This window comes from Acinonyx jubatus, chromosome A2 (assembly GCF_027475565.1).
Source record: "Acinonyx jubatus isolate Ajub_Pintada_27869175 chromosome A2, VMU_Ajub_asm_v1.0, whole genome shotgun sequence".
Lineage (NCBI taxonomy): Eukaryota > Metazoa > Chordata > Mammalia > Carnivora > Felidae > Acinonyx > Acinonyx jubatus.
Window position 1 is genome coordinate 70,332,642 of NC_069383.1, and position 14,260 is coordinate 70,346,901.

Below are 14,260 nucleotides of genomic sequence, written 5' to 3' on the forward strand. Positions count from 1 at the left end.
ATGGTTTTAAGAACAAGAAGACACCATGCCATTATTACACACTGATGTGCATACGTTAATAAATGTCTTAACCACTTGGCTGGGTGCAAAAGAAGTGGACACTGGATAAGCAATTTTGTTTACACAGGAAGGTACAACAAAAGACCATGAGTATTAATTGCTGTCCAGCAAGAGCAGGAAGGAGTCAGTGCAGTTCATTCCTTGGGAGGTCTGGGTCTTTAAGGAGTCTGCATAACAGCACTGGGTGCCAAGAGAAAGGGCATGGTCAGGCAGGAGAAGGGGAGCATCATCAAAAGGATAAAGAGAAATATTTTTACCCATTTCACAATTCAACAACCTGGCATTAACTTTGGTTATTGCCTCAGGTGAGGGGTAGCAACATACACTACACTGAGCTCCAGTTGGGATTAAGTTAATATCCCTTGGCCTGACTATCACTTCAACACCAGAATATCTTCAGATAAAGTTAACTTGAATTTCAAGAGTCTCCTTATTATAGTCCAAAATTAACCAAAAATCTCCAAAGTTTCAAGGTTTTCATAAATTCTAAAGAAAGAAATGTCCTCCATTATAAATACTCACAGGAGGGCCACCATCACCACGACTGCCAGCAGGACCAGGGGGACCATTTGGACCCTAAATGGAAATTGACAAAAAAAGATGGGGTCAAATCACAAAAGAGTTCTTCTACATGTTGCTTTTTTATTCAAAGGTATCATTCCTATATCTATTAGAAGCAAATCCCGAAATCGAAAATGATAATCTGTGTCATAAGATAAATGTCCTTTTTTCAGTGTTACCACCTTCATGGAGTTACCAAAGAAGATGAGACAATATTTATGAAATTTCTATAAATTATAAAGCAGTATGCAAATGCTAACTCTTACATTCCTGGTGTAGTTACAGTAGGCACTTGATTGATATAGGTAGAATGATAAGATTTCAAGGGTAACTACACAGGCTGTGTTGACCACCAATGAATTCAACTTACGGATGGGCCAGCAGATCCAACAGGGCCCGTGGGACCAACGGGGCCATTTTCACCCTTGGGCCCTTTGGTTCCTCTCTCTCCTTTAGCACCAGGTTGACCAGCAGCACCCTGTTAGAAAGGAATAGTTGGAGTTCAGGCATTCCAGCTCACTCTACTTGCCAGTTTGGGATGTTTTGGGGTTAACTGTCATTATGTGATACTCACAGCAGGACCAGCAAATCCGTTGGGGCCAGCGGGACCAACCTCACCACGTTCACCCTAGGTGGGAGAAGGGATTGAAGAATGTTGTAGCAGTATTAGATTCGTTCATGTCTAAAGGCTATGAGTGTCCAAAATGACCCAGGTTTCTACTTACAGGGCTACCACGAGGACCAGCAGGACCAGCGGGACCGGCAGGACCGGCTTCACCCTTTAATGGAACCAAAGATGAGCTCCTTAATGTGCTCAAAGAGGAGGTGGGGGGGGAGGGAACAGCGGTAGACAGTGGGCTCTTGTCAGGGTTTGCAGTCACATCAGAAGAGAAAACTAACGCTCATCTCAGACAGTAAAATAAAATGGATGCTTACTGTGCTTACTGTTGTATTCATTTTGGGGGCTGAAGTGGTATTGGTCATACACTTGCAAAAACACTATAAATCAGTGCCCACAATACTAGGAGGAGGACATTTTAATTTTTAGATGGACACTGAGCTGATCTATTTGCTGCAATCTGTGCAATACAATAAATAAGGTCTATTTTAAGTAGACTGTTCGATGTGAAATGGGCACACTATGTATTTTATTGATTTTTTAAAATTGAAGGCTTTGAGAAGGCTCAGTGCATTAGGATATTGTTAATGGGCAACAGGGAAAGTCTTTAAAACAAATGATAGGGATTAAAGTATAGATCAGATAGCTAGCACATCTATATGAAGGGAAAGAGAACTTTAAACACACAGCATTTGTTTCCTGCTGCCCCATCACAACAGATAGGTTTTTAAATAAGTAGGCTTTATACCAAGTCATAAAAATGAATTGCTGGGGCTCCCTGGGGCTGGGGCAGGCAGGAAATTTTAGATACTGCTGTTGGCTCAGAGAGTTGCAACTCCGTGAAAATGTGTGCTTACCCGGTCACCAGTGGCTCCAGCAGGACCAGGGGCACCTACAGCACCAGGAGCACCCTAATACCAAAAGGAAATGAGTCTTATTAATAACACCCCCAATTTCAAAAGTGACCCTTGCCATTCCCCCTTGCTGTGCTTATACAGTGACTGAACACTTTCACCGCACACTCTGGATGGACATCGAGAAGGCTTTTGATGCATTTCAGTTCTAATTATCAAAACTATTAGAAGCGGCTCTCAGGAGGAAAGTACCCCAGTGATAAAGGTTATAGAAATGTGTCAGTCAAGGGCAGGTTAGGAATTGGGGAGATCTGAACTCTCTGCTCTTGTCAAATTCCCTAGAGAGCAGCAAATGAGTAGCCTTGTTTGAGACCACTAGGACTGTGTGACTCAGAGAAAGGACCATTATCAATGTGCCGGAGTGAGTTATCAGCTCTGAGGGAGGTGAGAAGAAGGACGGAGGTAGCTGACGGCCTGGAAGAACCATGTTGCCAATGCTCTGGTAGGGTTATTATACCTTTACGGGATTATCTTTGGCATCACCAGGACAGTAACAGGTAATCGTTGGGACTGCTCTTCAGGTGATAAATTCTTAGGACATACATTTGAATAAATGGGACCTTGTTAGAGGTTTTGGCTTTTTAAAATATAAGAGTTATCGTTTTGTTTTGTTTTGTTTTTCTAAAGCCCTATAATAATTTGAACAGTCACTTGAAATTCTATTTAACCTAGAGCTTTTGGTTTATAGTTTGTACTTCGTATAGTTACCACTAAGGAAGTTAAGAAATTCAGGTTTTGATTTTCAAAGGGATAAGTTGTGTTGAATCTTTCTTTTGGGACATGTAAAATGATATTACTATTCAGAGATCCAGGAAGGAAAGGAATACTCTTTCACTAAACCTGGATCCTTTTGTCAGTTCTATTTTGGAAAACTGCCGACCTCAAATCGAGTGAAATGTAAAAATAAAATAAAACAAAATACCAATCTAAGCACAAACAAACAAACAAAATTCTACTCACACGGGCACCATCTCTGCCTGGGTTACCAATTTCACCTCTGAGACCAGTTTCACCCTGAAAGTATAAAGCAAGAGTAGCTTTTCGTTTTCCAACCAAATTTTTGAAGCAAAATTAACCTGAAGTGTTTATACCTTCAGTCGCTTACATTTTTAGTAATGTCTTGATTCCCTACTATTCTATAGAATGTTGAATGAGGAAAAAAAAATTAAGGAAAAAATAATTCAAGGCCCTCTCCAGATTATTGTTAAATATTCTTTTCTAATTTCCATACAGCCTCCTGAAGCATAATCAAGCAAGGTACAAATTCATGTGGACAGAATTATAAGGCAACATCACAATGGGCTTCAGTGTCTGATCACTCTTATGGCATAACTAATGCAGCAGCACGGTTGACAGCTGTTCAATATAGCTTCTTCCCATTAATTAGGGCAGGATGAGGCATTATTGTTAGTGGCATTAAAATGAGCCTCATGTATTACTCAACACCATCTGTTTGCGTGAAATTCCATGGTAGCAAGGAATTTTGCCAGATTAGTGAGTTTAGAAATGCGTAGGTGCTAGGTGGCAGAGGGAAATGCGTATTGATAGATATCAAAATGCTACCAGACCACCTACCAAGAATTGTAAAAAACTGGGCAACCCTGTGCAGCCTTCTTTGCTAGAGTTCATCAACAACATGTCTTAGGGTCCAACACTGAGAGGGTACCTTTTCTCCCTTGCCTCCAGGTATGCCGGCAGCACCCCTCTCTCCTGGGAGTCCACTGGGACCAGATGGACCAGCAGTGCCTGGAGCACCAAGCACACCAGGTTCACCCTTGAATCAAACACATGTGAAATCAATTATTTCAGTGGCAAAAGAAGAAAATGAAGACTCGAACTCTTGAAGGATTCCAATTTAAACATTTAATAGATAGCATTCTTGCCAGTTTAGAGACACAAAGGAGGGCTGTTGAAAGGAGGGAGAATCTAACAGAGGGAGATGCTATTAATGACACTGTGGCTAAAGAGAAGAGAAGTGGGAGTGGGTGGCTGTGATTTTTCTATAACCCGCTCCTAGTCCTCTTCAGGCAGGCAGGCATAGAGAAGAGGGCAGGACAATAGGATGCAAAGAGTGAAAAATGTTTGCCCACAAACATTTTTCAAGGATAAGTCTCTTAGCCCACACAGGAAATAGGGAAAGAAACCTCATCAACTGGGGAGATGTTTACATTTTAATCTCCTTAAGAGCAGGAACTATAGCTTCCACTTTATATAAAAACCCTACAATTCCACATACTTAAAACCTATCGACTAACTTCTAAGATAAAAGTCTTTGGAAGTACTACCTCACCAAACCATATTTTCTTTCTTGTTTCCTCTCTCCCTCTTTCCTTTTTATTTTTTCCAATATCCTTCCACATACCAAAATAGCTTTTTGCAGCTAATCCTTACATTTTTTTTCCCCTTAAAGGTAGACATCAGGAGTAATATGAGTTGCCTTTCTTTATTGTGGTTCATCTGTTTTTCAGAAGTGTGTAATTCTATCTATTTTAAAATCTAAACCACAGATTCTGTTTTGAAATACAAGTTGCCAGGCTTATGTTTTGGGGATGAATATATTGGCCACTTAATTTTTACCTCTTCTGTTATTAAAATTTAGACTACCTTTTGAAATTTTACTCTCTGAAGTAGCATGGTAAGAAGGTGAAACTTTGTTCTCTAAAAATACTGTCCAAAATTATATGATGTTTCTACATTAAAATCAAAGTATAGGGGTGCCTGGGTGGCTCAGTCGGGTAAGTATCTGACTCTTGATTTCAGCTCAGGTCATGATCTCATGGTTCGTGAGATCAAGCCCCACGTCAGGCTCTGCACTGACAGCATGGAGCCTGCTTAGGATTCTCTCTCTCCAGTTTGCATGCACACTCTCTCTCTCAAAATAAAAATAAACTAAAAAAAAAAAAACAAAAAACAAAAAACAAAAAACCCAAACAACCCAAAGTATAAACAGTTTGGTGAGACAAGAGTAAACCCATACTAATTCATTTATGTATGTAGAACACTGGGATTTCCCTTCTTTTGGAATAATTCAGGTCCGCTAGAATCAGATTGTCATTTACTGTGATGGAAATCAACACAGAATTGGAAATAAAAACTCTGAAAAACAATTCATTTACTATTGTGAATGATCTAGCTACTCTAGAATATAGTGGGCCCAAGCAGCAATATGGGACACAAAATTTTACCTTGTTTCCATCAGGCCCAGGGGGTCCAGAAGGACCTCGGCTTCCAATAGGACCAGAAGGACCAGCAGCACCACTTTCACCAGGGGGCCCACGCTCCCCCTGTTAAAAAAAAAGAAAAGAAAAAAGAAAAGAAAAGAAAAGACAGATATAAGTGTTGCACTGTTCAGCACTTTCAGAGATACCATTTTTCACATCAGAGTTCATAGATTTTTAGCTTTTGAATCCTGGTCCATTAACAAATTACAGTTATTTTTCCTTAATTTCTCTGGTAGTAAAATGAACGAATGGGATGAGATAATCTCTAAAGTCTCATTCAGCTTTAGTGTTTTGTGGCTGTAACCCCGGAATGTTTTTCTTCTAGAGTACAACATTCAACCTTTGGAAGTCATTCTTTTTGTGTGTGTGTGTGTGTAATAGGTCCACAGATAAAAACAGACATCAGTTATGCTTGGTATTCATTGGGAAAGACTGTGCCATTTTAAATGAAGAGCAATGCTAGGTGTAAATAAGATGAGATACTGTCATGTCTATGCTCCCTTTTTATAACCTTATGCAATAGTGATGTAACAATTATAATATTAACAGGATATATATGTATATATGTGTGTGTGTGTGCATGTATCTACCTACCTTTCTAAATATCTCTCAATTGTATGTAAACATCACCATGACATGGTGGTATTCCATGGCCCAGAATATTTAACATGTACACAGTCCACATTGCACCTGTTTCAAAGACCTTTTTTATAAGTATGGTTTTATGATACTAAATTTGGTAACTGACCATTATAATAGGATACTTGTGGGGCAAAGTGATCATTCCAGTTTTTCCAATGACTACAGACAAACCAAATCTATTTATTTTTTTTATAAGAGCAGATTCATGATTTCGGCATTAGAGTTTGAGCATCGACATGCATTGCAAAAATTGACTTCAAATCTTAGTAAGACATTACTTTTTCTTGTTTGTCATAAATATATCATACTTGTATATATAAGTTACTGAATATAATACATATATTAGCTCATTTATGTTTCTTATAACTGTGGTTTTTGGCTAAGAAATACGAATAATTAAATTTAAATTTTTGATTTAATTTACACATCAAACATTCTCTACAGATTATGTTTAACTACAGAAGAGTCTCAGAACCTATTGCAAGGTCATCAATAGCTTTCAAAAGAAAGCACTACTTGTTTTACAAACACATCACCAGAAGTTTATGAAAGTTAATTAAATAACACTTACTCTTGGGCCAGCAGGACCAGGGAGACCAAATTCACCAGGGAGACCCTAGGCAAAACATGATAATAAATAAATCACGAAGTGTATGTATGTTCTTGAAATCCACTTATGATTATATTTAGGTAATTTCAACATAGCTGCATAAAGCCATGAAGGCTCTGCCTCCCTGAGTGTACAAGTACAGGGCTATTAGGAATAAGAGAAATTTGTTGTATACGGACAGGTACAAAAAGTGAGAATTCCATTGATATCAAAGATACTTCTATGCTAGAAGCTGGTACCAACAAATTTAAGCTTTCCATTACTTAGTTTATTGCTTTTTAAAAAATGACAAAACAGACTATCTCATTTGATATGATAAATAATGATGAACAGTATCAGACATTGCTTATTTTTAGTTATATAACAGACTGCTTTCTTAATAGAAATGATCATATTCTGCACATTACCTAGTTAATTGTATACCCAAGTGTATCTCCTTTATTACTGACCAGCTGTCTCCTTAATGTGCCCCACTGTTGACAAAGGAGACCAGGCCACAGAATGTAACTGAATTGAGGCACATTCATCACAATTACCAGAGAAAATGACTCAGAATTCATGCCCTGATTGTGGCTAGCAGTGTCATGTCTGAATGCCAAGAAAAATATTAAACGCAATTTTTCAGGGTCTAGTTTGATGGAAAATCAGCGCATTTACTTTTTTGCTATGGGAAAGGAAATAATTTGCATGTTAACGTTACCATGAACAATACAAAAAGTAAGGCTATTAAATGGAATGTTCATTGGTACATTTTACTTCCATAATGCAGTGTTTCATTCAGTCTTTAAAACGAAGGATTCATTATTCCAACAAAAATGAGTAAGTTGGTTTAGTCTCTCCAAAGTACCCAGGTAGGCAGAACACTATCATTAACATGTGAAATAAGAAGGTTCTTTTTTCCTATTATAATCGCACTGCAGGAGGGCATTACAAGGGGGAAAAGTCCCAACTTCAGGTAAGTCTACTAGCACTTGTTTTACTCACCCTTTCTCCTGGTTTGCCAACTTCACCAGCTGTACCTGCAGGGCCAGGCAGACCCTAGGAAAAAACAAACAAACAAACCACAAATCTCAATCTTCTGGCTACATTCACAGGATGCTAATAATTGGGTTTTTCTGGATACTGATAGCGACATGATCGCCAACTATTGCGTGTTATTACAGCATTACACAAAAGTTTGCCTTGAAAAAGTGAATTTTCATTTAACTTTACAGTTCTGAAATCAGGTTCTGTGTAGTGGGGGGAGTGCTATGGTGATTTGTAGCTGGATAGTCTGACCAGAGGCAGTATTCTGTATGTTTTAATTGACTTACCTGGAAGCCTGGAGGACCAGCGGGACCCTGTTCACCTTTTCCACCTTGGACACCCTGAAAGTGATAGGCAAGATAGCATGAATAGAGGTGTATGCCACCACTGCTGTCTGCCTATAGAACTCTTGGACTGGAAAAATGAGATGGTCATTTTGCAGGACTGGATTTGTTGCAGGGCAGCAAAGAACAAGAATGGAAGAAACACTCACTTGTGGTCCAGGGGGTCCCTGAGCACCATTGTTTCCGTCAGGACCTGGAGCACCCTGGAAAGTTTCACAGAGAGGCTCAGAATTACCAGTGAGACAGTTTAAGAAGCCTCAAAGCCTCACGCATTACTTCTTCAAAGCTTATCATCTTAGAATGACTCATTGTGGGTCCCCTGCCCAAGTACTAACTTTTGAAATGGCTTGTGGGAAGTCCACGGATGGAGGGCAATTTATGAAGGCCAGAGAATGCTACTAGCATATGCATAGCTCTTTAACCACAAAACAAATTAAAATCAAATGCATCCATAAATATTTTTGACCTAGTATACATCCTGATTCATTACAGCTCACTGCTTTGTAAGTGTAGTTAAAAAAAAAAAAAGACATTTTTTGATGGTAAAAGGATCCTTGGGGATGCCATTTTGAAAAGAAAATGCCAGAATTATATCAGGTGGCCTCAAAGGCTCTGTGTTTCCTAAGCGGGTACTATGTGGGCAGCTACAGGCAGAAGTTGGCACCTACCCGAGCACCGGCAAGACCAGCATGACCTTTATCACCATTTTTGCCTGGATCACCCTATAACAAACATGAAAAAAGTACACATTTAATGTCAAATTAACCATGAAAATTTTGAAATGTTAATTTCTTGCTTGATTGTTTTCTAAGGTTCCTAGTCTTTGAATTCTGTTAGCTGGGGCGTGATCCATCTTCTTGCAAGTCCAAGTACAATAAGGTCCACCTGTGTTTGCAGAGGCATAGACTCAGGAGATAGGTTTCCATCAGGTGTGCAGTGACATATTGGAGATCAATTATTAATGTGGTAAGTGGCTTGCTGTTTTCTTGTGTTGAAAGGGACCTCCCCCTGGCCCCCTTGAGGTAGAGTGGACTGAGGGCAGGAGAGAAAATAGAGTTTTGGTGAAATGTGGCAAAGAAGTGCCGAAGGAGAAGAGAGTGTGGCGTTCTTACAGTGGGGCCTTTGGGGCCAGGGAATCCGATGTTGCCAGGCTCTCCTCTTGCTCCAGCTGGGCCAATTGGTCCAGGCCGGCCATCAATGCCAGGGAGGCCCTGAAAGCAGAGTTTATTTAAAGTTCATTCGGCATCAACAGGGCCTCACAACCTCAAACTTGTGATGCTGCCATGGGATGCAACAGAATCATTTTCTGAATGCAAACAGCTTCCTGGTATAAAGTGTCAATAAATTATGAATCTATTTTCCTTTTCTAAATAGGATGTCAGTACACACACGGCCAAGTCAATCTCATATGTACACAATTCCTCCTTTCCCCTCCCTTCCCGTACCCCTGTCACCCTCTTCAATTTTCCCTGCCATGTTTTTCTCTTTCCTTCTCTCCTTTCAGTCCTGCGTTTATTTGGACTCCATAATTACAATCTATTACTTTGCATTCCCAGATGATGTATGTGGCTGATATTTATTTTCTGTGTGTTCATGTATAAAGAAGCCACAGAATAGACTTGATAAGGGTGCAATAAGTGTCCTTGAAAATATAATGGAAAATGAGCAGTTCTTACCATGGGACCTTCTTTGCCAGCTGGGCCAACATTTCCAGGGGCACCAGGAAAACCCTATAAAATAAATGAGGATGCTTTCATGTTGGCACTTTAACGCACATACTCAAGGCTCCAATTCATTAAAATCTCACAAAAGCATTTTCCCCCTGACTTCTTGTTTGTTGCCTAGGGTAAATCACTGGGAGGTATGGAAAGAGCTCTGAAACCTTTCTTCTTTCTATCTTTTATGCCTTTCCTTTTATTGGATTTTAGTGCAAGTGATTCATTTACAGATATCTCAAGAAAGTGTTAAGCATCATACTATAGGGGCAAAATGTATCATGTTATTTACCTCATAACAGAAAAACAAATACTTTTAGTCAGCAATTTTCAAAGTGGATTTTTTATTGCTATATTTGGTGTCTTTATTACTTGTTTATGGTACAATTACAGATGATATTCATCCATAAGAGATAATGGAGGCAAAAAAATCACTCTATTGCTATGGATTAGAGTGTCTACGAATCTAAAGGTCATTTCTCTGTGGCTAGTGTGATGCTGAATACATTACAGCATTTTGTGATTGCTGGAAAAATGATTTCACTTATGAATCTAATACACTGATAATGTATAGTCCTAATATGTTTCATGAACACCTTATATAAAACTCACAAATTGAGATACAAGATTCATGCTGATAGGAGAACCAACCTAATTTGGATATATTAAAATCAATCTATTTTTCCAAAACCTCCTGGCCATTGTATCAAGCAGTAAATAAGAAATTTACGAACTAACCAAATTCGTAAAAGTATCTCTGGGTGTTGATAAAGTTACATTAAAAAGGCAACCATCAGCAAATCTACTAGCAGATTTACGTTTGATGATTTTTTTATTGTCGTCTTCTGATATTACTCATCCCTTTAAAAAAGGAAACGGTGCCAGGTGTGACTCACTCAGAATCTTTCTGAAACTTACTCGGGGTCCCATGAGGCCGGGCTCTCCAGGGCGACCAGCATCTCCATTGGGGCCTCGGACACCAGCAGGGCCAGTAGCACCACGGGGGCCAGGAGGGCCCTGTTCAACAGAAGAGGGAGAGAAGGGTGCTCAGGTGGGGGACACACCCACCGAATTCTCTCCCTGGGAGTGAGGAATGGACAGCTTACCATAACACCGGCTCTGCCATCAGCTCCAGGGAGACCACGAGAACCAGGACTTCCCTGTGAGAGAGTACATGAAACAGCAAGAGTCAGAGAAAATCCTAGAATCCAACAGGGCAGTGTTCACAGAAATATGGCATGCATGCGAGAAACCGTGATGCCCTTAAGGGAGAGAGACCAACACAGGCCAAGCCAAAAAATTTCACCCGAACCCCAGAGGGATGTGTGCAGGAGACATTCTACAACAGTAGGTCAATCCTGTTCCCAGACCAGACTGAGTCACTGATCTAGAAAAGCTGATGGAGAGCAGATGCTCCCTCAGTCATTCTGACCAATTTCCAATGAAAGGGTGTTCTAGCCCTCTGGTGTGCCTGGGTGTCAAGAGCATCTGGAACCTACTCTCAGCCCAGGAGGCCCAGAGGGGCCAGCAGATCCAGCTTCACCATTGGGGCCTCTCTTTCCTTCTTCACCACTGGGACCAGGAGGACCTTGAGGACCAGCAGAGCCCTGTTTCATGGAAAAAGCAAAAGAGGAGGGAGTAGAAAAAAAATCATTTTTATGTCAAATCCACGCAGAGAAAAAATAATAACTTTTTTAAAAAAGCAGAAGTATTACTTTTTGGATTGAAAAAGTAACAAACCCATCAAATTGTAATTATAGAATTACTTACGGGCTCACCCTTGTTGCCACTCTCTCCTTTGGAACCAGCTGGACCAGGTTCACCCTAGGGTTCATTACAAAACAGTGGTCAAATGACAAACATTTGTCACAACTCTTTTACAGACAAGCATCTTGGAATGTTCACGGATCAAGGTAAAGAGAAGTTCAGGTTCTGTAAGAAATGTGTCCAATTCATATTGGAAAAGCTTATAGGGGAATGGCTTAGTTGAAAGGACAAGGCTGATAATAGAAATGTACCTCACTGACCTTTGCGTAATGTTCTAGGAGAGCGGGAGGGTGTGTGTGTGTGTGACAGAGAGAGAGAGAGAGACAGATGGACATACAGAACATACATGTACATGCACTCATAGAAGAAACGCAAACTAAAAATGCTAAGAAAAGGAAACATAAAAACGATAAATCCACAAGAGGAAGTCTAGATGGTGACAAGATGATGGCAGAGCTAGTATTTCAGGATGATGGAAGCTGTGGCCACGATCACTTACAACGAGTCCTCTGGCACCAGTAGCGCCAGCAGCACCAACAGGGCCGGGAATACCACGGGGTCCAGGGAGGCCAGGTGCCCCAGCAACACCGGGCAAGCCCTGTGAAGAGAATGCAGGGTGACCCATCATAAGATGATTGGCAGATGAGGTGGTGCTCTTTAAAGTGCCTTTAAAAGCAGAGCAGCACGTAATAGCCATATACTCACAGCAGCACCCTTCGCACCAGTCAGGCCGTTGGCTCCAGGGTTACCCTACGAAGAAAAAGAAGGGAGAAGGATATCAGTTAATAGGAGTATTTTCCATTCTTCTCTGACCCCACCTTCACTCTTTCGGCTTTCTTCCATTAACCTTCCCTGAGGTTAATGACAATGACTACTTACAGGAGGTCCAACAGGGCCAGAAACACCTGGAAGACCCATTTCACCACGGGGACCCGCGGGACCAGCAGGACCAGGATTACCGACAGGTCCAAGTTCACCCTAAAAGAAGGAATGACACTGAGGCATTAGCCTGCGAATAACGAAACAGCGGATCTCCATTTTTAGGACACCAAGTTTCATGAACTTTCTTCAGAACCGCAATCATTTCCCTTACCTGGTTTGGTACCACAGATTTGGATTTGGGTGCCTGTTTTCCTGGTCTAGTTCTCCCATCTTGGCTATCATCTTCACCTACTTCTGTCTCTCTGCGGTGGAGACTGTTTCTCAGCTAGTCAGTCCTGACTAGTTTGGGAGTCTATTTCAGAGGGGTCCCATAAAATAAACCTCCATGTTGGCTTTTATATCTATGTTCTTGGGCTCAAGTATAGAGACATGATCTATTTCATGCTTGGAGTGAGAAAAGTAGCCATTCTATATCCATTTGGAAAGGGCGACTCATTAAGTTACCTGTTCTGTAATTACCTATCTGCAAACACAGTCTGTGTCTTTCACATCACAATAAGAAGTTTATCAAGGTAATGACAATGGTCACCAGTGTTTTTACCTTGGGGCCAGGAGCACCTGGGAAGCCTGGAGGGCCAGCAGACCCAATGGGACCCTGAAATCAAAGTAGAATATGGTAAGAAACTTCCTCCCAGTAAATTAACAATACAATGAGGCTAGAAGATTGAAGTGGCTCAGAGTGGCTGGTTCCTACCGGCAAAGAGAAAAGTGACAGCTAGTCTGTTGTCATTAATATCAAAGGGAAGACATTCAAGGTATCCAAGGTGAGGTAGATTTTACTTTGTGCATCAATGAAAAGCCCTAGGGATACTAGTACTTATAAAGAGAACTTCCAGAAGACCTCCTAGAACATTTGGTAAGGGGTCTAAAATGGTGTCATTTTACAAATTAATAAAGAAGATAGTTCCCATCCCACACTCTCAACCCCTTCCAAATTCTTCAGTGTCAAAACTTACAGCAGGACCCACAGGACCCACACTTCCATCACTTCCACGGGCACCCTATGAAGAAAATAAGGAGAAAAAGTCAAGAGGAAAAGTTAAACAGCAGTTGTTAGAAGACTATTTAAAAGGATAAAAAGGGACAAAATTGGAAATACTCACAGCTGGGCCAGGGGCACCGACACGTCCTCTCTCACCAGGAAGCCCACGAGCTCCCTAGAAGTAGAAATATTTTCAATGAAATCCAGAATGCTAATTTAAAAAATGTCACAGGCATAATTTGCTTCGTCCAATTTCCAACATGCGTAAGAATCCACTAGAAATAACTAGGTCTTGTTCTAATTCCAACTAAAAGGTAATGGATTTCAATTAAGTATGCAGAAAGTTATTAGAAAAATATCAAAGAATACAATGCCGAGGGAAATGGTAATTAGCAAAAACATTAAAGAAGTTCCAGCTTGCAAAGAGTGTACACATTTAGATTTACAATCAAGTAATCAATAACTTACTGTTTGACCTGGAGTTCCATTTTCACCAGGGGCGCCAGGTTCACCCTACATGGAAAAGAAGGATTGGGATTTTGTTCATTACAGGTATTGATTATTTTTTTTTTTTTTTTTTCTGATCGGGTAATTTTTACCCTCTTATTTTAATTTGAACCATTTATATATTTTGAAACATGTAGACTGCTTCTCAATTATGCCAATCACATAAATTTTTTTAAATTTCTAAAATTTATGTTTTTATTTAGATAATACCAAATATCACAGTACTAGGGACATGTGGTTACTTGAGGGTTATTTACCCTAGCTCTAATATTTCTCCTTAGACTTTGGATATCATTTCGACTAGGCTTATTTACCAGGAATAATATCATAAAAAGAGATGGCAGAGAATA

General features: G+C 40.2%; 1 protein-coding gene across 1 annotated transcript in view; it reads right to left on the minus strand.

The window, feature by feature from the left end:
- COL1A2 (collagen type I alpha 2 chain) overlaps nt 1-14,260 on the minus strand; it is a 35,846-nt gene that overhangs the window by 8,973 nt on the left and 12,613 nt on the right. The window contains exons 13-38 of the mRNA XM_015066536.3: nt 13,872-13,916; nt 13,525-13,578; nt 13,378-13,422; nt 12,963-13,016; nt 12,359-12,457; nt 12,185-12,229; nt 11,979-12,077; nt 11,483-11,536; nt 11,212-11,319; nt 10,819-10,872; nt 10,631-10,729; nt 9,674-9,727; nt 9,110-9,208; nt 8,666-8,719; nt 8,147-8,200; nt 7,941-7,994; nt 7,612-7,665; nt 6,589-6,633; nt 5,340-5,438; nt 3,821-3,928; nt 3,115-3,168; nt 2,098-2,151; nt 1,347-1,400; nt 1,196-1,249; nt 992-1,099; nt 583-636 (exon numbers count right to left, since the gene is read on the minus strand). Of these exons, the coding sequence (XP_014922022.1) occupies nt 583-636; nt 992-1,099; nt 1,196-1,249; nt 1,347-1,400; nt 2,098-2,151; nt 3,115-3,168; nt 3,821-3,928; nt 5,340-5,438; nt 6,589-6,633; nt 7,612-7,665; nt 7,941-7,994; nt 8,147-8,200; nt 8,666-8,719; nt 9,110-9,208; nt 9,674-9,727; nt 10,631-10,729; nt 10,819-10,872; nt 11,212-11,319; nt 11,483-11,536; nt 11,979-12,077; nt 12,185-12,229; nt 12,359-12,457; nt 12,963-13,016; nt 13,378-13,422; nt 13,525-13,578; nt 13,872-13,916 (1,755 nt within the window). The remainder of the gene's footprint in view (nt 1-582; nt 637-991; nt 1,100-1,195; nt 1,250-1,346; nt 1,401-2,097; nt 2,152-3,114; nt 3,169-3,820; nt 3,929-5,339; nt 5,439-6,588; nt 6,634-7,611; nt 7,666-7,940; nt 7,995-8,146; nt 8,201-8,665; nt 8,720-9,109; nt 9,209-9,673; nt 9,728-10,630; nt 10,730-10,818; nt 10,873-11,211; nt 11,320-11,482; nt 11,537-11,978; nt 12,078-12,184; nt 12,230-12,358; nt 12,458-12,962; nt 13,017-13,377; nt 13,423-13,524; nt 13,579-13,871; nt 13,917-14,260) is intronic.